Raw genomic sequence first — 27,124 nt, 5'->3', positions numbered from 1 at the left:
AGAAAGCACTACACTTACCAACACATTTTCCTTCTTCTCATAAGCAGGTATGGCACTAGCTTTCTACTTTGAAATGGAAAAACCCAGTTATTCTAACTGGGCAACTCTTCAAGAACCAAGCAATTTTTGCCATAAGCCCCATATTCTGCTAACCAAGATATATTGCTAATCAAGATTTTTAGAAAATATAAATTCTTTTAAAGTTAATTGTTACCACAGGACCTGAAAAATAGCTGCTAGGTGTCTACATCACCTACATGTTACTCAGTCAAGAAAAAAGGATTTAACAAAGTAGAGAAGGGAAAGGAAGGAAAGAGAGGGAAAAATGCAAAGTTATTATTATTATTTTTTTACCAAAAGGCTTTTGTAAAGGTCAGAGACCAGGATTTGAACTTGGTACCTGCCCCTTCACCCATTGCCTAGCACTCTGCCAACTGAGCCATGCCTTCAAACTCTACAAAGGACTTTTTGATTTGGACAATTAACTTCATAAGCCAACAGATAAAAGTATTAAATGAGATCAGAGGAGAGAGAATAAAGTGGACAGTAAAGAAAATTTACTCCAACTATGAATACACACTTCAAAATTGTGTATATATTTCATTTGAGCTTAAGGGAAATGTAATTTCTGTTAGTTTCAAACTTAACACAGTACAAAGTGAGGAAACATTTATTTATCACACCCACACAGTAATGGTTAAGCATCCTGAAGTGAACCCAGGTAGCTTAATATATCAAATATTAATTCCCACAGAACTATCAACTTTTAATCCTATTCAGAGGATAAGAGAGAAATTCACTGGACGTTGAGCACTCATTCAAGTGCCACTTTTGTCTTCAGACAACACACTAAGCCATGATCCAACAAGTTTTCTATGTGGTTTCATTAATTACCACTTAAAGAACTTAACAGAGACTAATGCTGTTAACAGCTTTCTTACTGAGATAAATTTAACCCTAAGATCCCGTCTCAACAGGTAATGTACAAATATTTGTTAAGAGCTTACCAATCTGTCAATCATTTTAAAGAATTCATGTAACATACATAGCAATATATTTATAACCAGAAACTGTACTAAGTAGACACATCATTTGTCAAGCTCTATCTGAAACATGCCATTTTAAACAGAACCCTAAAAACTTAACTCGCAAGTCATATGGTTTAACATTAAGTCTTACTGAAGCAGCACAGATATCCTTTCTTACAGACAAAAGCATACCACCAATCTCACAAATCATATTATGCTTTAACAAACAAATCCTCAAGGTCTTCTGAAGAATGCCAGAGGTCATGTAGTGGCCTTGATCTTTATTTTTCTTTACCTAGAATTCTACAAATTCCGTATTATCAATTGATTTTTTTTTTTTTCAAAAACAGCACCAGTCTTGCCCACTGATACAATTAAAATTTGACTTTCTCAGTTCTTAGTTCACAAGTTTATTATGAAAAACACTGCAGTGCTCTTGTGCAGTTACATCTTACAGGAGGGGGAAACAGCTGTTTAAAACAACTCACCAGGTTCTGACAGTAACAAAGAACAACATGGGGGCTGAGATTTGAGAAGGGAATAAACTGAGTGCAGACAAATCATACAATTAAATTAAATGGTATCCCTGAAAATAAACAAAACAATTTCAAAACTCACAAGTAAAGGGGGAGGCCTTGGTACTTATTTTTAAAAATGTTCATTAAGCTCCAATGATTGTTTGCTGCTATCCTTATCTACAGTCATGCTGAGTAAAGCTATAGCTAAATGGAAGTTAAACTGTATTCACGAGGTGTTAATGTTTACATCTTATTATCTGCAGTCTCTCAGAGAAAGCAAAAGTAACTACAAATAGCTCTATGCCAGAAACTGGTTTCTTGACCAACAATGTCGCTTCAGCATGCAATGAACTGGTTCATTCTAAAGTGGTCACGGCTGTTGATGACAAGAAGCTTTGTATTTTTATATGGCACATCTTTTGGTCCGTGTGAAAACAAGTTTTTTTGAATGTTAACTATTTTCTGACACTTTGGAGTTACTGTTGCTCTTCCCATTTCCATTAGGTCAATATATGGTTCATGGCAATACTGTACAAGTTTAAAATTTCATTACAGGAAGTAGTCTGGGGTACGACGAGTCACATGTGGCTCGCCTCTACGAGGTGCTGGATCAAACTGCAAGCTGAAAAAGAAGAAAAGATTCACTATTTTCATTCCTGAACACGCTCATATCAACAATCACAAAAACAAGACCTTCAGTCTTTCCAATTTCCAACTTCACACATCTTTTCCAGTTAATAAGGTTTTTTTGTTGTTGTTGTTTTTCTATTAGAATCATAGCAACTTCCGTCAGAAAAGCTATGCTTTATATAATGCAGTACTTCTAAAGTCATGTAAATTTTAAAGTATGACTATGGTACATGGGTGTAACCCCAGTTTCCACATAGGAATATGTAGGTAGACTGTAGGCCCTAACTGAAAACAAAGCATAAAGGGCTGGAATGGGATTCAACTGTTCTAATGTTTATCTTACACGTTCAAGGACCTGAATTCAAAATCCTAGTATTGATTGCAATCCTGTTTACTTGGCAATCAAACATGGGGAGGATTAAAACTTGAGGTCAGTCCAGTGGAGGAAAAAATTCACCCAACTCACTCAACTCATCCAATAGCTGGACAAAGTAGTGTGTACCTGTCACCCCAGTTACTCAGGAGGCTAAGATCAGAAGGACTGTGGTCCAGATCAGATCAGACAAAAAATGTTCACAAGACTTCCATTTCCAACAGAAAAGAATAAGCATGGTGATCTGCCACGTATTATTCTAGCTACGGTGGGAAGCATAAAACAGGATTGCAGTCCAGGCACAGGCCTGGGCCCAGATAAAAAACTGAGACTCAGCCAGGTGCTGGTAGCTCACACCTGTAATCCTAGATAATCAGTAGGAGATCTAAGGATTGAAGTTCAAAGCCAGCACAGGCAGGAGAGTCTGTGCGACTGTTATCTTCAGTAAATGACTCAGAAAAAGCCAGAAGTAGTGATGTGGTTCAAGTAATAGAGTGCTAGCCTTGTAATAGGCACAGCGCTGAGACCCTGAGTTTAGGCCCCAAGACTAGCAAAAGCAAAACAAACAGCTGCTCATGCAGTAGTTCTTGCCTACCAAGCACAAAGCTGAGTTCAAACCCCAAACTACCAAAAAAGAAAATACACACATGGAACAACTATATATGCTCACGTGTACACACACAACCCTCTTGCCCGTGTGTCTTAACTACATTAACAATGGAGAACCTGCAAGGTGCAATGGCTCACATCTGTAATCCTAGCTAGTTGGGAAATAAGAGATTTGAAGGATCATGGTTCAAGGCCAGCCAGACAAAAAGTTCTCAAGACTCCATAAATAACTAAGCCTAATGGTGTATGTCTGTCATTATAGCTATGCAAGAAACCAAAAATAGGAAAAAAATTGTGGTTCAGGGACATGTTGGGGGGGAAAAATGGGGGTAAGGGTAGGAGAAATGGCCTATTTCTTTTTTTTCTTTTCTCTCTCTCTCTTTTTTTTTTTTTGCCAGTCTTGGAAACTGAGCTCAGGGCCTGGGCACTGTCCCGGAGACACTTTGTGGTCAAGGCTAGTGCTCTACCACTTGAGCCAGCACCACTTCCAGCTTTTTCTGTGTATGCAGTACCGAGGAATCAAACCCAGGGAATGATGAAGCTCTTGCCTGGCAAATACCAGTCCCAGAGATCAAACTTTAGGACCACACAAACATACAAAGCCCATACCTAATAAACATTAGGGTATACAAGGTAAGTTATATTTTTATCAATGTGTTTCAACACAGCATAGAGACATTTCAAAAGAAATGTAATAAAAATTAAAGTCAGAATCTGATTTAGCAGGAGCTTATAAACAAGCACATCTCCATCAGAACAAAGTTGCACAAAGGTGGCAACTAAATGCTCAAATGTGAATACTTACAAAGAATATTTTAGAGTGTCATCAAGCTCCATGATTGCAGCTTGATTACCACAACGATAACAATAGTTAGGAGCGCTGAAAATCGTTACTACATTCCGGTCATGGCACCAGTTATATCCCTACAAAGAAAAGAAATAAAAACTTATTCTCTCTTTTACATAAGTAAATATGAATCCACTCAAGACAGAAATAATAATTACAACTTCCAAGTAAGTATTCCTACTCTTTGAACATTAAAATACACACGCATTTACTTTCTCACAAATATAAAATTTGGATATTTTTAGTCCAGAATGGGGACTTGGATTTAGTACCTAATACTCTCACTCACTGGCTAGCATTTTACCAAGTGAGCCAAGCATCTGATCCCCGAGTTGTTTTTTTACTTAAACTACAACAACCTTAGCCACATGTGTGGTACACATCAATTTAGTTCCTTCCAGTTACATGAGAGGCTCTAGTTAGAAGATTATGGTCCAAGGCCAGTGCTAGGGGGGGAAAAAAAAGAAGAAAAAAAGACCCTCTCTAAGGAAAGGAACAAAAAAAGGCCTGACCACTAATTACCAAAGAATTCAGGGTTTCTTATAAAGATTGTCAGTGTCTCATCATTTTATCATTGGCATGATCTAAACATGATAGACTAGTTTTCTGACTATTCTTTGTAGAAGCAAATACACACTGCTATACTTTGAATGCTGACTGACCACCCTCAATGCTCTTGTATTAAAACACTGTTCCCAGTGTAGCACTGCAGGTGAGAGGCCCTTAAGGAACTGAGGGAGCATCCTTGGAGAGGACAATGGGCCAGTTTCTTCTCCTTTGGCTTATTGGCTTGAGATGTGACCACTTACTCTGACACATGTTCCTGCCATGATATGATGCTCTAATGAGAAGCCTAAACTAATGGGGCCACCAAATCTCTATCACTTGCAAGCTAAAATAAAACTCTGAATTTTACAATTAGCCCAAGCGAGGTATTTTGTTGTGCTGATAAAAGCTGACTAACACACAAACTTCTAGAGAGCAGAATCCTATTAGTTTTCTTCTCAGTCTTAGGGGAAGGGCCTCTAAGCTGCTTCTAGGATATGTTTTCCTAGGATCCCTTGTTTCATACCCTGAAAGTCCAGCTGAACACGACATACTTTAGCTACTTTTTGTATTTAGTATTATTCACCAACTTCTTCCCTTAACCTTAGGAAAGTCAGATTTTATTGACAACAATCATAAAGTTCTACTGATTAAATAGGATCCTAGTGCTAAAATATGCTGAGATTAGCCAAGAACCTTAGGCCTGTTTCCCTCTAATTTCTTCTTCTCAATCACCTGTAGTCCTATCGCTTCAACATTTTCATGTTTCCCCAGTCTCTCTTACATATACACACTTGCTAAACACATAAATAAAAACAAGATCATAAAACATTTTACTGGGCTGGGAATGTGGCTTAGTGGTAGAATGCTTGTCTAGCATGCACAAAGCCCTGGGTTTGATTCCTTATAAATAGAAAAAGCTACAAGTAGCGCAGTGGTTCAAGTGGTGTGCTAGCCTTGAGCAAAAAAGGCTCCGGGTCCAGGCACTCCTGGCCATGCATAATCCTAGCTACTGAGGATTGTGGTTCAAAGCCAGCCCAGGAAACTCATCTCCAATAAACCACCAGAAAACTAGAAGTGGCGCCGTGGCTCAAGTGGTAGAGTACTCGCCTTGAGCTGAAGAGCTGAGGGACAGTGCCCAGGCCAAAAGTTCAAGCCCCACAATTGACGAGAAAAAAAACGAACAAAAAAAAGCTCTCCAGGACCATGCCCAGGTTCTGAGTTCAAGTCCCAGGACTGGCAAAATAAACAAACTAAATTTAGTTATCAACAGTATCTCAATTTTAAAAAACTCTAGTGTAATGGCGGGCACTGGCAAGAGGCTGAGATCTGAGGATCATGGTTTGAAGCTACCCTGGCAAGAAAGTGTGTGAAACTCTTTTCTCCATTTAAACATCAGAAAACCAAATGTGGGGGGCTGGGAAGGTGGCTCAGTGGTAGAGCGTTTGCCTTGCATGCCTGAGGCCCTGGATTCGATTCCTCAGCACCACATAAGAAAAAAGCCGGAAGTGGCGCTGTGGCTCAAATGGTAGAGCACTAGCCTTGAGCTGAAGAGCTGAGGGACAGCGCCCAGGCCGAGTTCAGGCCCCACGACCAGATCCCCCCAAAAAAACAAACAAACAAAAAAAAAACAAATGTGGTGCTGTGGCTCAAAGTGGTAGAGAACCAGCCTTGAGCAAAAGCGCTTAGGGACAGTACGTAGGCCCTGAGTTCAAGTCCCACAACCATCTCTCTCCCCCACCAAAAATTCTAGTGGGCATATCCTCAAGACTCAGACTAAATGGCAAATTACACAGAATTCCTTTTAGTTATGAAAAGGTAAATTATGTTTCAGAGAACAGAACATACCTCCATTACCAACTGATGAGCTCTAGACACCAATGTGAGGCCATTTGCATGATTAAATGTCTCAGAAATATCCTGACCAAAGGTATAACCAGCTCCTCGAGGAGATATACCCCAACCACCACGATCATCTGGATCTGACCACAACAAGTCACACATCGGACCCTAAAAATCAAGTACAAATTATAAACTGCTCTTTACAAAAATGGTAAATTCATTATTTGAGTAACTTATCACTAGCAGTATTCTACTAAGTTACTTATGGAGTGGTGTTGGCTGAAAAGAGCAGATTTTGTCTAAAATGTCCTTCTTGAAGGAGAGCATTTTCCAAGTCTTTATACGGCACCACTAACAGAAGTGGTGAGGCCCGCAGCAACATCCCCTCATCTGCCTATAGTATGCAAATTCAACATAGGCAATAGGGGCCGGTGGCTAAGACAGAATTTCTTAAGATGGAAAATGTACATTCTAGTAAAGTTCAATCTCAAAGCTGTTTTGATACTGGAAGTTTTCTAAGCTGCTTCTAAACAGTGAGGTTAGTAAGCATGCACAGACTTTACAGGGTTGAGAATTAAAAATGTATATACAATGAACTGAGTGACATTTAAATTTTTCTTTTTTCCTAGAAAGTTTTCTGAGAAGTAATTTATTACCAAATAACAAACATACCTCATGGGGAACTTCCTGTAGGCGATCAAGTGCTCTGATGTGATCCAGTGTATCTATGGATGGTGAAAGACCACCATGTAGACAAAAGATCTGAAAAGATTGGTTTAAAATGTTAAGTTTGGCTTGGCACCAGTGGCTCAGGCCTGTAATCCTAGCTACTCAGGAGGCTGAGGTCTGAGGATCACGATTCAAAGCCAGTGCGGGCAGGAAAGTGCATGAGAGTCTTGTTTCCTATAAACAACCAGAAAACCGGAAGTGGTGTTGTAACTCAAGTGGTAGAGCACTTAGCCTTGAGCTGAAGAGCTCAGGGACAGCACCCAGGCCCAGGGTTCAAGTCAAAAAAGAAGAAAAATAATTTTTAAGTTTGGGCTGGGAATGTGGATTAGTGGTAGAGTGCTTGTCTAGCATACATAAAGCCCTGGGTAGATACAACAATACCACATGTGCTCAAATGATAGAATACTACCCTTGAACAAAAGAAGCTCAAGGGACAGTGCTCTGGGCCTGAGTTCAAAGCTCAGGACTGACAAAATAAATAGATAAATAGTTAAGTTCACGGAATGTGGCTCAGTAGTAGAGTACTTGCCTTGCATGTATGAAGCCCTGGGTTCCTCAGCACCACATAAGCAAAAAAAGCCTGAAGTGGCGTGGCTCAAGTGGTAGAGTGCTAGCCTTGAGCTGAAGAGCTAAGGCACAGTGCCCAACCCCAGAGTTCAGGCTCCATGACCCCATGACTGACCCCTCCCTCAAAGAATAACAAAAGTTTAAATGAATGCTATCAAGCCAGGAAAAATGATAGGACCCCTATAATGTCAGCTACTCCTAAGGCAAATGCAGAAGTAGAATTGTGTGAGGCCAACAATGGTCAAAGTTAGCAAGTCTATCTCAAAAACAAAACAAAGAGCGGGCACCAGTGGCTCACACCTGTAATTCTAACTACTCAGGAGGCTGAGATCTGAGGATCACGGTTCAAAGCCAGCCAGGGCAGGAAAGTCTGTGAGACTCTTTATCTCCAATTAACCACCAGAAAACTGGAAGTGGTGTGGTAGCTCAAGTGGTAGAGCGCTTGCCTTGAAGAATTTAGGGACAGTGCCCAGGCCCAGAGTTCAAGCCCCATGACTGACCCCTCCCCTAAAAAGCCATTTACTGGTGGCTCAAATGGTATGCTTGCCTAGCAAATCCAAGGCTTTGGGTTCAATCCTCAGTTTTAAGGCAAAATAAGTAAACACAAATGTTGTCACTATAGAAAATAAATCCCTAAAAGGATGTGAGGATGGAAAGAAACCATATTCCTAAAGATAATCAGTAATATTTTAAGGAGTACAAACCTGCCCATCCACCAAGGCAGTGAGAGGAAGATAGTCAAAAAGATCTGTAAAGTATTTCCAAACATTTGCATTTCCATATTTCCTTAAACACTCATCATAGAAACCATAAACTTGTGTGATCTGTCTGCTCTCATGATTCCCTCGAAGAATGGTGATGCGTTCACGATAACGAACCTAAAACAAAACAGTAAACATAAAACAAGTTCTTTAAATCACTTTCTCACCTTACAATGAAATGAAATCACAGATTTTAAAAAATTGTTACCATAAACATGATGAAGAGAAGTGTTACCATTTTTTAAGTCAGAAAATGAGTATATTTCTTTTTGGACAATGTCACTCTTCCCTTCACTCTCTCCCAGTTGAAATCACAGATGTTGAAACATTTTCAGTACTCTTTAGGTGTCCGGCAACCCTATCTCAATAAAAATCAAACGTATGCTACCACCAACTTTATACCAAGTGTTATGAGATTTTTACAACTTCGTAATAAATACAATTAGGATCAAGATTATAATAATAATTATTAGTTGTTGTTGTTTTTTTGCCAGTCCTGGGGCTTGAGCTCAGGGCTTGGGCACTGTCCCTGAGCTCTTGTGCCAAGGCTAGCACTCTATCACTTGAGCCACTGGAAGCATCACTTCCAGCCTTTTCTGTTTATGTGGTACTGAGGAATTGAACCCAGGGCTTCACGCATGCTAGGCAAGCACTCTCCCACTAAGCTACATTCCCAGCCCAGAATCAAGATTTTTAATGAACTTCAAATTACGCAACAATCCTCACAACCCAATTTTAGAACGTTCCCATTACCTCAAAAAGATCCCTTTGCTGGGTGTTAGTGGCTCACGTCTGTTATCCTACCTACTCAGGCTGAGAACTAAGGATCGCCGTTCAAAGCCAGCCCGGGCAAAAAAATCCCTGTGAGACTCCAAATAACCATTCAAAACCAGAGGTGGCATTATGGCTCAAAGTGTACAGCACTAGCCTTGAGCAAAAGCTCAGGGACAGTGCCTTGACTCTAAGCCCCAGGACTGACTCAAAAGCAAAAAAGTATCTTTGAGTTGAAGACCTGGCTCAGATACTGAGTTTGATTCTCAGTCTTGGAGATGGGGGGAGGGGAGGAAGAAGAGGGTGGAAAAAAAGATCCCTTACGCCTGACTGCACCCTACTCCTACTCTCTCAATCCTGGCTCTTGGCAACCACTGATTTACTTTCTGTCTCCTGAGATTGCCTTTTCTAGAAATTTCATAGAAATAGAAATGGAGATACCAAATGTAGCCTTTTGTGTAAGTATCACTTGGAGTATTTTTAAAAGCTCACTTGTTGTACATGCAGATAATAGTTGTTCCTTTTCTTAGATGCACACTATCTTTTCTATGTGTGTTAGTCCTAGGGCTTGAGTGCTATCCCTATACTTATTTTTTTCCCCCTCGAGGCTAGTACTCTACCACTCGAGCCACAGCTCCATGTCTGACTTTTTGGTGGTTAACTGGAGGTAAGTCTTATGGACTTAACTTCCCCAGGGTAGTCTCAAACTGTGATCCTCACTCTTAGCCTCTAGTGTAGCTAGGACTACAGGTGTGGGCCACTAGCACGTGGTTAAGCTGCATACTATCTTACTGTGGCTATAGGACATTTCATCATTGCTCTACTCATAGGATGAATAGGATAACTGTTGCTTGCTAAGATCATTTGCATGTGGAGTTATATATATGCTTTCATTTCTCTCGGGCAGATTTCCTAGGCATATATTTAATTGTCCCAAGAAACTATCCAAGTTTTTCAAAGTGGCTGGACCATTTCACATTCCGACCAGCAATGCATGAGGATAAACGCTGAACACTTACCCACACTTGGTATCAGCTTTATGCTGTATTAGTCATCCTAATAGATGTGAAGTGGTTCTCTGTAATTTTAATTTGCTTTTTCCTAATGACTAATGACGTCAGTATCCTTTCCAGTGACTGATTCTGTATCTTCTTTGTCCACTTTTTTTTTTTTCATGCTAGTCTTGGGGTTTGAACTCAAGGCCTGGATGATGTCCTTGAACTTTTTTGCTCAAGGCTATGCTCTAACCCACTTGAGCCATAGCTCTACTTCTGGCATTATGGTATTTGATTCAATGTAAGAGTCTCAAAGCCTTTCTTGCTCCAGCTGGCTTCAAACAGCAACCCTTAGATATCAGCTTCCTGAGTAGCTAGGATTACAGGTATGAGCCACCAGCAGCCAGCTGCATTTCTTCCACTTAAATTATCTGTCTCAGCCAAGCACAGTGCCTTGTGCCTGTAATCCTAACTACTCAGGAGGCTGGGATGTGAGGATCAAGGTTTGAGGCCAGCCAGGGAAGTCCATGAGATTCTTATTTCCAATTTCTCCAATAATCACCAAAAAGCCTGAAGTAGGGCTGTGGCTTAAGTGGTAGAGGGCTAGCCTTGAGCAAAAATAAAAGTTCAGCCCAGGCCCAGTTCAAGCCCCAGGACCAGCATGTACACATATGCACCACACCAAAAAAGATGAAATCCAATGTTCTTTTATTTATGAATCATTTTTCTTAACACCTCCAAGGTTCTAAATATTTTCTTTTAGAAGTTACGACTTTTTGCTGTCTGATCCAGGTATACTATTCAGACACCATTTGTGATAGGGCTATCATTTCCCTACAATATCACTGCTAAGGGAATAAGGGAGAAGTATTTTTCCACACAGTTCTGGAGGCAGAAGTCAAAGATCAAATTATCAGCAGTTTAGTGTCTTCTCTCTCACCCTGCCACCCATCTTTTTTTTTTTTTTTTTTTAATATTTTTAGTTTTATTATCCCCTACCATCCCACCCATCTTTTTGAGTAGCTAGCATTAAAGGCGTGAGGCACCCAGCTTCCATCACTTTTTGAGGTACTGGGAGTTAGCTATGAGGCATTCCGTCTACCACATTCTCCTGCATGAATTTTTAACGGTAACACATCCATTTCTCTTCTGTGGTCTAGGATTGACCCTGTGACTGACATAAGCTACTTTCATAGAATCTACAGTCACAATAGAAACCTTCCACTATCTAACCAAATTAAGATGATGGAAGGTTTACAAAGTTTTCATTTTGCAAATGCAGAATGTGACCTCCAAAATGTTTGCAGCATTTTACAAAACTCAGCTACAAGCACCTAAAATTCAGTTCTCGATGAAACCATGTCTCACTGCTTCTAATATTAGAAAAGTCTGTGACAGCAGCAACCTTATCATTCTGTAATAAGGCTGCCTATGAGAAGTGGGGGGAAAAAACTCCCCAAAAGGGAAAGTAAAAATTTTCATAAGCGAATGGCAAAAGCATTTTATCCTAAAGAGCAGTAACATTTTGTGCTTACAATCAGATCTCTACCTATATACTTGACAAAGCTGTAACTGGTTCACATAAGGTTTTGCAAGCTGTTCCTTCATTTATCTTATTTTCCTTCTTTTAGCTGACTTTTCTTTTTTCACTTAGAGACAGCTATGCAGCTCAGGCTGACTTTGCACTTGATCTTTCTGTCCCAGCTTCCTTCTTAGTACTAGGTGTATTATCACTACACTGGCTTTACCACTAATGTTCTAAATTATTAGGTAATCTTTAATGGCTTTAAACTATTCTGCTTGGATAAAACCTAACTTAAACTTTTTCTGATACTCAAGATAATACTATGATAATGTATTTTCACTCAAAAAGGCTTCTCTTTCCAAATTATTTCTCAGCCTTATGGCTTGAGAGGATTTAAATATTTCAATATTTGATGTTTGTGTTTTTTTTAACATTTCTAAAGTCTCAAGCAATGTAACCATAATTCCACTTTACAGTCAATTTACTAAAACTAAAATTTCTATTTGAGAGCTAATAATCTGAGATATTCCTTCTTAAAAAAATTCTGAGCCATCCCCTCCCAAGAAGATGACCACAATTGTTAAGCCCAAAGTTTGAGTTCCTAAGATGGAGAATTTAACATCTGTATGAAGAAAATCACAAGTCACTGATGGGGGGGAAAATCCTACAACAATATTCAATCAAAGTCTTACACTGTTCAAAAATCCCAGAACTGGAAAGCATAAAAGTGAAATTACCTTAAGAGCTACAAGCAGTGTGACTGTTTCAACTGAATAATATCCTCTGTCAACATAATCACCCATAAACAAGTAATTTGTATCTGGTGATTTTCCACCAATTCTAAACAGTTCCATGAGATCGTGAAATTGCCCGTGCACATCTCCACAGACAGTGACTGGACATCGAACCTCTTGTACATTGGATTCCTTTGTCAGAATTTCTTTAGCCTACAGATGGAGAAAACAAATAAGTAAATACATACATACATTTGGTATTAAACAACAATAGCAAAAATATGTTTACTTACAACATACATTAAGGGGCATACCTGTCATAAGTAAAATGATAGACATTTATTATGATATTAAATGTAATATATGGCTAGGTGCTTTCCAGTGGCTATTCTATCCTTGTTAGACCAAGAGAAAATGTGTCTCAAGGTACAAAGCCTCATTTCTATCACCAATATTAGGAGCCTATAAAGCCAATCAAATTGCCATCTAATTAAAATACTAAGGAGCTCATTATCATCCATATAAGAACAATAAAAATACAGTAGATAGAGATGTACAGATACCTATTTCCCTCATCCGTAAAATTTTAACTATTTATTCCAGGTTTCCAAGGCACTGAGGTTTCTTGTTCTTTTTTATGAAAAACATTAAATTTTGTCTGTTTCTCTGATTTTTATACACCTTATACAAGCTGCTTCTTTCATAACTGGATTATCTAAGTACATTTTTTTAATGTAGCATATGCGTTCTCTCACATAATCACAAGTTCATTCATTCATTCAATAAACATTTACTGATCCTTTATTATATGCTAGAAAAAGTACAGTATACCCAGAGATGATTTCTTTCTCTTATTACTTGAATGACTACTTGCCCAGACTATGGAAGCCACTGGACATATACAGATCACTCTAACTGCCATAGAGTAGAGAAATGCCACAAACAACCAAGCAACAACATACAGACTATGCTGAGTGTCATGAAGGAAAGAGGCTAATATGGGAATATTGCCATAGGGAAATACTGCTAATGAGCCAGCCCTCATGACTACTATTTCTCTTTGTAACATTGGTGGCATTCAACCTATAGCCTCACACCTGCTAGGTAAGCACCCTACCACTGAGCTACATATACTCCTAGCCCCTGCTAAATACACTGTGTGACAACCAAGGATCACAAGTTTAAAGCAGAGATAGGCAACTACAGCTGCAGATTAAAAATCTCAATATTCATGTTCCTCCAACTAGATTGCTCATTGGAATCTAAATATCACTAATTTAAGCCATTCCCCGTCACTAAAAATATAACACAAAATATAACTTTATTTTTGTTGGTCAAGGAGCTTGAACTCAGGGCCTAGGGCACTTGTCCCCGAGCTCTTTTGCTCAAGACTAGAGCTCTACCAGTTCAAGCCACAGTGGCACTTCCAGTTTTCTGGGTTCATTGGAGATAAGAGTCTCATGCACTTTCCTGCCTAAGCTGGGCTGGCTCTGAACCACAAACCTCAGATCTCAGCTTCCTGAGTAGTTACAAATGAAAACTTTAGTTTATATTGTTTCCTATTCTCCAAACATTTTTAGGAAGCCTACTTCGAAATAGTCACTAAAAATGACTGGAGCACTTTGCAGGGCTGTGGTACAAACAAGATATTCCATGGCTGTTACATGCTGGAATCATGTATTTCTGTGGAAGAGTCTATCTCAGTGTGCGCACCTTAGACTACAGCACCAGAAGTGTTCTTGGAGACAAAGCTGTGTCCCAATTACTCTGGATAAGGGCAGAAATGGTTCACATTTCATTATTTGTAATGTTACCTGCTGTTTGCTCTCATTATTTTTGCTACACATTTTATTTGTATTTAAATGTTTTAGGCAACCTACAAACAAATGTAAAAGTAAAGATGCAGTGAAAATGAAGAAAAAAAATCGCCAACCATCCCAAAATTTGATCTAACATTTCAAAGTTTAGGAAAAATTTATACATTTCAAAAAGATATTCCTAGGAAATAACTATTGTTAAATTATATATATATATATATTTTTTTTTTTAAATTGTGAAAATACTGTACAGAGGGGTTACAATTACATGGGCAAGATAATGAGTACATTTCTTTTTTTTTTGGGTCTGGTCATGGGGCCTGAACTCTGGGCCTAGGCACTGTCCCTCAGCTCTTCAGCTCAAGGATAGCACTCTACCACTTGAGCCACAGCACCACTTCCAGCTTTTTTCTTTTTGCTTATGTGGTGCTGAGGAATCGAACCCAGGGCTTCAGGCATGCAAGGCAAGCGCTTTAACCACTGAGCCACCTTCTCAGCCCCAATGAGTACATTTCTTATCAAGCACTGTAGCCTCCTCCTTTGTTTCCTCTTCCCATCCATTCCCGTCCTCCCCCCGCCTCCCCCAAATTGTATATTAAGAACATTTTCTCAAAGTAAAAAGCTTCTGCACAGCTAAAGAAATAGCAACCAAACTAGAAGGACAGCCAACTAATTGGGAAAAAATGTTTACCAGCAATATATCAGACAAGGGCCTAATATCCATTATATCCAGGGAACTCAAGAAACTAACCCCTCCCAAATCTAACAAACTAATCATTAAATGGACAAGGGAGCTAAAGAAGATTTCTCAGAAGAAGAGATAAAAATGGCAGAAAAAAAAAAAAAACCTGGACACCAATGGCTCAGGCCTGTAATCCTATAATCCTAGCTACTCGGGAGGCTGAGATCTGAGGATCATGGTTCAAAGACAGCCGGGGCAGGAAAGTCCATGAAACTCTTATCTTCAATAAACCACCAGAAAACGGGAAGTGGCACTGCAGCTCAAGTGGTAGAGCACTTGCCTTGAGCTGAAGAGCTGAGGAACAGTGCTCAGGCCCAGAGTTAAAGCCCCAAGACCGACAAAAAAAAAAAAAGGCAAAGAAACACATGAGAAAATGTTCATAATCCCTGGCTGTAAAGAAAATGCAAATAAAAACACTGAAATACTACCTTATCCCAGTCAGAATGGCCTACATCCTAAACTCAGCCAATGACAAATGCTGGAGGGGATGCTGAGAAAGGAAACCCTACTGCATTGATGTGAGAACGTACACTAATACAACCACTTTGGAAAGCAGTCTGGAGGTACCTCAGAAAGCTAAATATAGACCTCCCCTATCACCCAGACATACCACTCCTAGGCATCTACCCTAAGCAACAGGAACCAGGATACAAGGACACATGCAACCCTATGTTCACTGGAGCACTGTTCACAATAGCTAAGATGCTGGAAACAATCCAGATGTCCCACTACAAATGTATGGATCCAAAAACTCTGGTACCTATATACAATGGAATATTACATAGCCATTAGAAAGGACAAAATAATGGCATTTGCAGGGTAATGTATGGAACTAGAGCAAATCGTTTTGAGCTAGGTAAGCCAAGAGCAAAGAGACAAATGGCACATAGACTTCCTGATATGTGGATGCTAAAGCCAAAATGCAAGAAGATATGACAAAGTAAACAGGACTGGAGAAACAAAGCACTTCCACGCATTTTGTTGTATCACTGCTAAATAGACTCCATGTTCTTGACCACATATATGGTATCTATATGTGCGCAACTGGGGGAAGCTAGGAGGAGGACGCAGAATCAGAGGGAAACAGGAAAACATACAATAGAGGGGCCCACCAGCTGCACTGGACATTAATGAAAATGAACTAAGCAACTCAAAGGCAGTGGTGGCAGGGAGGGAAAGAGGGAACAGCTTACACTAAGCAAAAGGAAAGAAATGTAAATATCACCTGATGTAGAAGAAATAAGAGTATTGTCAAAGCTCATAGCATTCATAAATTTTATACACCATGATAATGACAATGTGCCTTGTGAAGGTTAAAATGTGTTTGTGACTTTTAACTAAGTTTCATTATCCTACAATACTGTGAAATATGTGAAATTTAGGTAACCACCTAATCCCAATAAAGATTTTTTTTAAAAAAGAACATTTTCTCTTGAAGATAATTTCAATTTTCCTAGGTTTATCCAGTTTTAAAAAGCAGACATTAGCTAGGCTCATGCATGTAAATCTTGGCTACCCAGGAGGCTGAGAACTGAAAATTACTGTTCATCCAGGCAAGAAAACCTTTGACAATTTTAAAAGCTGGGAATGGAGCTGTGGTTCAAGTGGTAGAGCACTAGCCTTGAGCACAAAAGCTCAAGTAGAGCTCTGAGTTCAAGGCCAAGGACTAGCAAATAAAAAGAAAAGCAAACATCATTAGGCCCATTACCAAGTTTCTCTGAAATTAACACATGAGGGGCTGGGAAGGTGGCTCAGTGGTAGAGCACTTGCCTTGCATGCCTGAGGCCCTGAGTTCGATTCCTCAGCATCCCATAAGCAAAAAGAAAAGCCAGAAGTGGCGCTGTGACTCAAGTGCTAAGAGTGCTAGCCTTGAGCTGAAGAGCTGAGGGACAGCGCCCAGGCCCAGAGTTCAGGCCCCACAACCGGACCTCCCCAAAAAATGAAATTAACACATGATTTTAACACCCAGTATATGCTAATGAATAGCTGTGAGCCAAGTGCTGACAGTTCATGCCTATAGTACTAGCTATTCTAGAAGATCAAAGTTCAAAGCCAACTTATGCAGAAAATTCACTACATTTAACATCTAATTTGATCAGAAACAAATTATCAAAGACCTTATCTGGACATGTTTACCTGCAAAGCTTTTTGTTTGTTTTGAGGCAGGGCAGGATCTCCCTGGGCACTAAATATGGACTGAACACTCTTAAAATAAAGGCAAGCTCATAAATCATCCATGCCAAGATTTTTAAGGGCAAAGTACATTATATATGCATATATGAAAGTATCACAATTAAAAAAAAAACCACACCTGCGGCTGGGAAGGTGGCTCAGTGGCAGAGCGCTTGCCTTGCATGCATGAGGCCCTGGGTTCGATTACTCAGCACCACATAAGCAAAAAGAAAAAAGCCGGAAGTGGCGCTGTGGCTCAAGTGGTAGAGCGCTAGCCTTGAGCTGAAGAGCTGAGGGACAGCGCCCAGGCCCAGAGTTCAAGCCCCACAACCGGACCAAAAAAAAACAAAAAAACCCACACCTGTGTACAATATATGGTAGAAAAAAAGTCTGGTAAGATTTTATCTCCAAAATAACTAGCCAAAAGTGAAACTAGAAGAATGGCTCAAGTGGTAGAGCACCAGCCCAGCAAGGAAGCTGAGAAAAATGTGAAGCCCTGAGTTCCAAACTAGGCAAAGGAAAACAAAGAAAAACACCTGAATTAAAGAAGACTAGGGGGAAAAACCCACTAAAATAAAATGTTAAGAGTAAAATAACATGACCTTTTTTTTTGTTTCATATGTACTTCAAAATCGAGTCCAGGTACAGCAGCTGATAGCTATAATCCCAGCTTCTTCGGAGCAGAGATTGGCAAAACTAAAATTCAAAGTTCACAGTTAGCGTGAGCAAGAATCTCAAAGATCCCATCTGTACCAATAAAAGCTGGGCATGATGGTATGTGCCTATCACTCACTGTTACAAGGATTCTAAGTACAGAAAGGCTTGGGCAAAAATTACAAAGGAATTTGTAAATAAACAAAATTGTATTCAATGTAACTATGGGATTCATTCTTTTCTACTTTTGCCTCTATCCAAAATGAATAAGCATTCAATAAAAAATGTCTTGTGCTACAAAATTCACCTTATTTTTTTACATATATGTGCATAAGTTAATCATTGATTACTGTTCCCATACAGAAAAGAATCTAAGAGACTGAAAGCTTGAAGTGGCACTGTGGCTCAAATGGTAAAGCTGAAGAGTTCAGGGACAGGGCCCAGGCCCAGCATTCAAGCCCCACAACCGACCAAAAAAAAGAAAAAAGCCGGGCGCCAGTGGCTTACGCCTGTAATCCTAGCTACTCAGGAGGCTGAGATCTGAAGATCTCTATTCAAAGCCAGCCTGGGCAGGAAAGACCGTGAGACTCCTATCTCCAATAAACCACTAGAAAACTGGAAGTCGGGCTGTAGCTCAAGTGGTAAAATGCTCGCCTTGAGCTGAAGAGCTGAGTGACAGCACCCAGGCCCAGAGTTCAAGCCCCACGACCGACCCAAAAAAAAAAAAGAGACTGAAATCTTTGCAATATATGTAATTGTATAAATATTCTCACCATAATAACTATCATGAAAAAAATTCATCCACACCCTAGGTCTGTTTCTTCCTACCATGTGGATAATATACCCTAACTAGTCCTTAAGGCTCCATTCTAAAGCACTTTTTTTTTTTTTGGGGGGGGGGGTTGTCTGGTCGTGGGGCCTGAACTCTGGGCCTGGGCGCTGTCCCTCAGCTCTTCAGCTCAAGGCTAGCACTCTACCACTTGAGCCACAGTGCCACTTACGGCTTTTTTTTTTTTTTTTTTTTTGCTTATGTGGTGCTGAGAAATCGAACCCAGGGCCTCAGGCATGCAAGGCAAGTGCTCTACCACTGAGCTACCTTTCCAGCCCTCTAAAGCACTTCTTGAGGCTCTTTTATTAAGTCAATGACAAAATGACTCAACAGAAATACACAGTGGCTATTACTGCTTGTTTACAGAAAAAGAAAAGCTATCTGGTCACCACCTGCACAAACATTCTAGGATATTTTCTTTTCTTTTTTTTTGCCAGTCCTGGGGCTTGAACTCAAGATCTGAGCTTCTTTTGCTCAAGGGTAGCACTACCGCTTGAGCCACAGCGCCACTTCCAGCTTTTTCTGTGTATGTGGTACCGAGGAACCGAACCTAGGGCTTCATGCACTCTACCACTAAGCCACATTCTCAGCCCTATTGTTGTTTTAGAGTCACTTTTCTTTTTGCCTAGCTGTAGAATAAGCTAAAAGGAGGTTTCCAACTGCCAGTTAATGGATAAGAGGTAGTGTCTGGAAAATTGGTGGAAGACAACATGGAAGTAATTGTTCAGCTTCTTCATAAGGCAATTTTATTACCTGTTTATATATTATTGGGACTGTATGTTGGAATGAATGAACATGGCAGTAAGAGATGTATGTTTTCAAATCTTGGTATTTTTCTTAAAGTATACTAGCTATAGTCTGTTGCTCCTCTGCTCTTTCTCCAACTGCGCCTTAGTTCTTGTGGTTTCTACTACACATGGTAATTTTCACTCTTGTGCTAGACTGACCCTGCAAGACAAACATTTTACATGGCTACAAGACATGCAAAGTTTAGTTCACAAAGATTATATATGAACTTATCAGTGATACTATTAACCATATGACAGGGTACACATATTTTTAGAATTCAGTATTAAGGCCCTCCTCCCTCTATACACACATTACATATTATATGTTATATATATTATGTATGTATTAGTTCATTATTAGCTTTCGTCTATATAAAAATTTGTTTCTTTGGGTTGTTTTTTTTCTTCTACAATTAATTGCAGTGCCAGATTAATTAGGTTGGCCACTGTAGTTAATTCTTTGTTCTGTTTTGTTTTCTGTTTCATGAGACCACGGTATCACTATGGAGCTAGACTGGCCTGGGATTCTCAGTCCTCCTGCTGAAGCCTGCATTATACCCAGCCCTGTAGTTAACTCTTGATAGAACAAATTCTAGGCCTAGAAATGTGGCTTGAGCAAAAGAGGCTCAGAGACAGTGACCAGACCCTAAGTTCAAGCCCCAGGACTGGCAAAAACGAACAAAAAACCCACCAATAACCTTCCCCCTTCCTAGTACCAGACCAATTCAGTTCTTGCTTGGGTATGAGAGCACTTTAAACAAGGATAGGAATGAAAAAATTAATAAAGAAAAAGTTAAAATGAGAGAAATAAATCAAAGTAGAACAATGAAGGGTTTACTACCTCATGTAATTTTTCCTCAGCACCTTCAGAAAGACCTCAGCACTGCACTTCAACCCAAACTCAGTGGTTCCTGGTTTTCCTTCCACATCTACCTACTCCAAGGATAATAATCTACTAAGGTTACCACTGACCTTCTAAGGATACTGACAAATGGGACTTACAATGAGAAAGGGAAAACATTTGCGGTGTTAAAACAGTTAACAAGCCAGGCATGGTGGCTCATACCCTAGCTACTCAGGAGGCTGAAATCTGAGGATCGCAGTTCAAAGCCAGTCTAGGCAGGAAGGCTCATTAGCCTCTGATCTCCAATTAACCACCAGAAAACTCAATGTGGTACTGTGCTAGCACCTTAAACAAAAGAGCCCAGAGACAGCACCGAGGCCCTCAGTTCAAGCCCCATGACCAACCAAAAAACACAAAACCACAGGGCCGGGGTTGTGGCTTAGTGGTAGAGTGCTTGCCTAGTATGCATGAAGCCCTGGGTTTGATTCCTTTAACATATACTTCCCACATATTTACTCCCAATATGCAAATTATTTCTATGGATATGAACTAAACAAGCCTTTTAAATTAAACATACATACACACTCACAAATGTTTTACTCTCTGCAAGTAAGAACTCAATCTTGCTCAAACAGAAAAAGCCAGAAGTGGTACTGTGGCTCAAGTAACTGGTAGAGTGCTAGCCTTGAGCAAGATATAGAACTGCCTTCTTGCTTGGGAAAAGAGCAAACATACCCTTCACACACATGAACATTTGACTCTGGAAGCTATGAGGATATAAAGAAAGACATTTTATAAGCTCAATAACAATATAAAAAAGTCAATTATGCTTTAATAGAGCATTTTATAGCTCAATCTCTGGGACATGATTTATAATATCCTAGAAGAGACAGAAAAATGACCTAGGATTTTCATTTCACCAATCCTATTTGAAGGCCAAAAGTAGTTTGGTCACAACTAAAATGGAAAAATAATTACTGTTATCCAAGAAAGTTGGATAATAAGATATGAATGGAAGTCTTCAGTCAATAATAACTGTTTCACTTAACAGAACTGATGATTCTACCACTCAGTCTTTCCCCAACTTATCTGCACCTTACATTATTAATACTACTTCAGAAAAGACAGCAGATCTGCTAAGCAAGACCAAAACACTGGGATTAGAATTCATAACCTAGGCAAATCTCAATTTTAGCTCCTATGGCAAAGTCGTTTTATTTTAGCTGTGTTTATTTTACGTCTATAACCAAAACAGTAACTGTGAAACATGATGAAAATATTCTGTAACATATGTTTCCCACCTATTTACTCCCAATATCCAAATTATTTTTATGGGTATAAGTCAAACAAGCCTTTTAAATTAAACATACATACACGATCACAAATGTTTTACTCACTTCAGGTAAAAACTTAAATCTTGCTCAAATAATTTTCAGTTCAGCTAATTAGAAAGAAGCACTCTGCTTTTTTTAGATGCATGTAACAAATGCTAAAACTAAATGAAGCCTTATTGACTACATTTTATTTATAGTGATTGTAGAGCATTGGAAAACTGCATGCCTAGTTAGGTAAAGAACTCTTTTGGAAAGAAAAAAAAAAAGAAACAACATTGTCATGTTTGCTAAGACCTTAAAGCACAAAGCCAAAAACTAAACAAGTCACTGCTTAAGTCATTTAACAGATGTTTTCTGTAGTTAAGGCAAAAGCCACTTGATGGTATTTACTTCTTCCAATTTGCAGATACAAATATACCTGGCCAATTATATAGATGTAGTATGTTACTGTTAACTAAAAAAATTTAAGCAAGGCATTATGACTCTCCAAACTTGGATTTGATGCAAACTTTAATCATATCCCTTAATAAATCTTTTTTTAACTGGTCAGTAACATAAAAACTGTGTATACATCTTTTTATATGAGTATATGCTTGGATTTTCTCCATTTTGAACATCTAACACTTAATTGCCAGTGAAATACAATAATGATCTCAGGAAGTTGTTTTCCTTTTTGTTTTGTTGGTTGTGGGACTTGAACTCTGGGGCCTGGGGGCTGTCCCTCAGCTCTTCAGCTCAAGGTGAGTGCTCTACCACTTGAGCAACAGCTCTGTTTCTGGCTTTTTGGTGGATAATTGGAGATAAGAGTATCTCACAGACTTTCCTGCCCAGGCTGGCTTTGAACCATGATCCTCAGATCTCAGCCTCCTGAGTAGCTAGGATTACAGATGTAAGCCACAGGCACTCGGCATTCTCAGGAAGTTTTGATCACTATGACCTCTTCTGATATATTCCTATACCATATTCCTATCTTTTACTATTTAACTTGCATTTCTTTCTTTTTTTATTTTTATTTTTTTTGGGGGGGTCCGGTCGTGGGGCCTGAACTCTGGGCCTGGGCGCTGTTCCTCAGCTCTTCAGCTCAAGGCTAGCGCTCTACCACTTGAGCCACAGCGCCACTTCTGGCTTTTCTTTTTGCTTATGGGGTGCTGAGGAATCGAACCCAGGACCTCATGGATGCAAGGCAAGTGCTCTACACTGAGCCACCTTCCCAGCCCCCTTAACTTGCATTTCATTGAGACCAGTATCTGCATATAGAAGACTTTTATATTATCATTCTTTCTTATAAAAAAATGACTAAATTATCCTTAACAAGTGTTTTTAAAGATTATTAGATTAATGAAAAAAAACTAACTCAGCATTTTTGAAATTACTGTTCAAGCCAGATATGATTGATGGTGCACACCTGTAATCCCAACACCTAGGAAGCTGAGGCAGGAGGATTAAGAGTTGTAAGTTAGCCTGAGTTACAAAGAAACCATGTCCCAAAAAAACCCCCAAAGCACAAACTTATGTTTTACTAGACGAACTTATACAAAACACTGAACTGGGCGCAGGTGACTCATGTCTGTAATCCTAGCTACTTAGGAGGCTGAGCTCTGAGGATTACAGTTCAAAGCCAGCCAGGGCAGGAAAGTTTGTAAGACTCTTATCTCCAATGAACCACCAGAAAACCTAAGTGGTGCTGAGGCTCAAGTGGTAGAGCCTCTCCTTGAGCTGAAGAGCTCACTGACAGTGCTCAGGCCCAGAGTTCAAGCCCCATGACTGACCAAAATAATAAAAGTCACGCATCCCACGAATTACCAAAACAAAACAAAAAAAAACTATTTTACATTTCACAAAAACTTCTCTGTATTATTTCATTTTCTGGCTCAGAACTAAAATCTAGACAGAGAGAAACAGAGACCTAAAGGTGAACTTCATTACATCCTAGTTTTACAAAAACTGAAAACAATGTACCCTGGTTCTAGTAAGATTCAGCCACCATTCCTCCACCTTAGCATCTAACGCTATCTTATAGTCTCCAAAATGAATCTTCCACAGTCCATCTCCACGCATACTCATTATCACACCAAGCTCGTCTTTCTTTTTTTTTTTTTGTCGGTCGTGGGGCTTGAACTCTGGGCCTGGGCGCTGTCCCTCAGCTCTTCAGCTCAAGGCGAGCACTCTACCACTTGAGCTACAGCGCCACTTCCGGTTTTCTGGTGGTTTATTGGAGATAGGAGTCTCACGGTCTCTCCTGCCCGGGCTGGCTTTGAACCGCGATCCTCAGATCTCAGCCTCCTGAGTAGCTAGGATTACAGGCGTGAGCCACCAGCGCCCGGCTTCCAAGCTCGTCTTTCAAACTAGATTCAAAGCTCCATGAGAACACATATAATTATTCATTGTTGTCTTTTCATTACTCTGGTAAGAGTAGGCAACCGTGGACAATCAAGACATATTCAGCATCTAAATATAAACTACTGTAATTGCAGAAATTACCCCTGAGTACCAGAGTCTCATCATTTACCCTAGGTTGACCTTGAACTCATGAAGGATCCCTCTGCCTCAACCTTCTTAGTGCTGAGATTTCATCACCAATCCTAGCTTTCAGAGTTTTTTGATTTTTTTTTCTTTTAAACTCTAGTTTATAGTCAAAATGGTCAAGTGAACTGGCTGCCCCAAAGTTAGTCACAATTATTCACTAAGGAACAGAAAGGACTAATGTCCAAGTCTAACTAGCTGTTCAGTATGTAGTCTTTCAATCATATCTTTTTTTCAATGTTTTTATTTACGAATAACTAGTCGATCTAGGTAACTGCTCAAATAAACCACTGAAGCCTAAATATCAGTATAAATGGTCAGTTATAGTACCTAAAAATTGAGATCTGGTAGCATAGTGTAACTTGCATGTGCCCTTCCCATTCCTGGGGCTTGAGCTCAGCAATTGTGCAATGTCCTCCCTAAGCTCAAGGCAAGGGCTTTATCACTAGAGCCATACCTCTAATTCTGGCTTTTTGCTGGTAAACTGGAGATAAGAATTTCACATACTTCCCTGTCCTGGTTGGCTTCAAACTTCGAACCTCGGATCTCAGCCTCTTTGAGTAGCTAGGATTACAGGCATGAGCCATCAATTCTAGCTACATTAAGTAATTTTTAAAGGCCAATTTCTTCATCTCTCCCCACCCTTTTTTTTTTTTTTAAGCAGTACTGGGGAACTGGACAAGAGCTACAGACACAGACACACACGCTCCCTGATCCTAAGGAGCTATTTCTAAACCTTTAACTACCTCATTTGAGAGGGTGAGAGAGAATTAAAGGTCAATAAATAGGAAATTCGGGCTGGGAATATGGTTCTGTGGTAGAGCGCCTGCCTTGCATGCATGAGGCCCTGGGTTCAATTCCTCAGCACCACATAAGCAGAAAAAGCCAGAAGTGGTGCTGTGGCTCAAGTGGTAGAGAGCTAGCGTTGAACTGAAGAGCTGAGGGACAGCGCGCCCAAGCCCAGAGTTCAGGCTCCAAACCCGACAGAAAAATAAAAATTTTAAAAAAAATATAGAAGATTCAATACATTGCTACTATTAAATTTCAACTTCCTCAAACTAGTAACAGGATTTTGTGCAGTCCTGGGATAAAACAATCTAAATCCCCCTTAAATTCCAATTGTCTCCGGCAGTTTCTGCAAAAGCATTATCTTGAGTACATAGTAAACTTCTTAACCTAATTACCACATTAAATCACAGGCTAGTAGGCAGTCATTTCCACTAGTGAAAAGAGCAAAAACTCAACATTAATATGAAATACGAATATTCTTCCAATTCTGCACTAAAATAAAATGCTAGTTAATTGTACAAAAGGAAGCTAAGTTCACGGAGATGAACATTTTAGATATTTAGAAAATTAAGTTACAAAACTTTTAACACTACAACACAGCTGACAGCTAAATAGTGTGCTTCCCCAACATCTAGGGAAATACAAACAGGCTCAGGTTAATATGGAGCTCAGCTTTATTAGATGGATTGGAACAACCCATTTTGGGTTATCTGTGAGACATTAAACATTCAGCACAATGCCTCGAGTTTAGAAAGACCGATTATTACACTACTAACAGCCACAAAAACACAATCAAGTCACTTTTCCAACAAAGAGCGAGGATACAAAGCTTGACACTCTTCCAAGTGTGTGGCTCATACAAAAAAAAATAATAAATGGCAAAATGCCAAGTATGTTAAGCTCAGAGAAGGGTTTCACACTACCCACTTTGAGTCAGCATTGTAAATCACAGATTAAACACTTGATTTCGAATCCAAAAGCTCCTTCTGTAGTATGACTCACCAAATCCTCCATTTCTTCCCACTATGAAAAATAAAGTTACTCTTCCTTTATAACTACCCCCCATTGACCTTCGTTTAAAGAAAACGATAATTAGGCTAACCGTATCTTTTCATAATGCTTACAAGCAGCCCTTACACAGGGCTCCGAAGAAGACAGCTTTTGGTGAGTTTAACCACCAGACACTTAAAAGGTGGGCAAGAAAGCTTGGGGTGACCTTTTTACCACAGGACCCGGAATCTGGATGAACCACCTGCCCTTTGGGGAGGGGGAACCCCACGGGGCAGCCTCGTATCTCGAGGAGTAGGCCTGAGTAACACAAACCCCTTTTTGCCTATCCTACCACCCTCGAGACACGGGGTCCTCCCCCCGACCCCAACACCCGTTCCCGGGCGACCGAACACGGGGATCCGCGGATCCGGTTCTCAGAAACCCCGCTCCCCAACCTGGGACTCCCTCCCCGCCACACACACACACACACACACACACAGGCTCCGGACTCCTCATCCGCCCCGCCCGGCGCCATCCCGGGAGGCTCCGAAAGCCCCGGAGTCCGGCGAGAAAGGCGCCATTTTAGGCGGCGGTAGCGGCGACTACCAATCCGCGCGCGGAAGGCAGGGGGCGCCGGGTCGCTCGGGAGCCGCGACGGGCCGGGCCCGGCGCCGGTCAGTCAGCCTCCCGGGGGGGGGGGGGGGGTGGCGGGCCCGGGCCGGCGGCTCCGCCATATTGCACCCGCCTCACGGCTCCCTCCGCGGCCGACCCGGCCCCCGGCGCCTCCCGCCGGCCCCCGGCAGCGCCTCACCTTCTCACAGAGACTCTTGACCTGGGACTCGGACAGCTGCTTGCACTCGTTCAGCTGTTCGATCCACTGGTCCAGCTCCTTGGTGAACACCTTCTCGTCCATGATGCCACACGCCCGAACCGGCTGCCGCTCCGCGCTGCTCCCGCGCCGCCGCCCGCACACGGGCCACACGCACACGCCGCCGCCGGTTCCCGGGGTACCTTCTTGGGGGGTGGGGCGGCCCTGGCGACTGCTGGGCGCTGACGCTAACCCCCGCCGGCTCTCTCTCCGCAATGCTCGGCCGCCGGCCGCTGTGCCTCCTCCTCCGTTCGCCCTAGCTCCGGAGCTTGGCTCTCTGTAATGGCGGCCGCCCGGCG

The 27,124-nt window shown here is 40.7% G+C and overlaps 1 protein-coding gene across 1 annotated transcript; it reads right to left on the bottom strand.

The window, feature by feature from the left end:
- Positions 1 to 654: 654 nt before the first annotated feature.
- On the bottom strand, positions 655 to 27,124 carry Ppp2ca (protein phosphatase 2 catalytic subunit alpha). The gene is made up of 7 exons (XM_042688824.1): positions 26,769 to 27,124; positions 12,479 to 12,688; positions 8,394 to 8,567; positions 7,066 to 7,155; positions 6,400 to 6,561; positions 3,964 to 4,082; positions 655 to 2,168 (listed from the first exon to the last, which is right to left on the bottom strand). The coding sequence occupies exons 1-7, from the start codon at positions 26,868 to 26,870 to the stop codon at positions 2,096 to 2,098; spliced, it is 930 nt and encodes a 309-aa protein (XP_042544758.1). The 5' UTR covers positions 26,871 to 27,124; the 3' UTR covers positions 655 to 2,095.

Source organism: Dipodomys spectabilis, unplaced genomic scaffold (assembly GCF_019054845.1).
Source record: "Dipodomys spectabilis isolate Male_0828 unplaced genomic scaffold, ASM1905484v1 ptg000119l, whole genome shotgun sequence".
Lineage (NCBI taxonomy): Eukaryota > Metazoa > Chordata > Mammalia > Rodentia > Heteromyidae > Dipodomys > Dipodomys spectabilis.
This window is presented reverse-complemented; position numbering and strand designations above follow the sequence as displayed.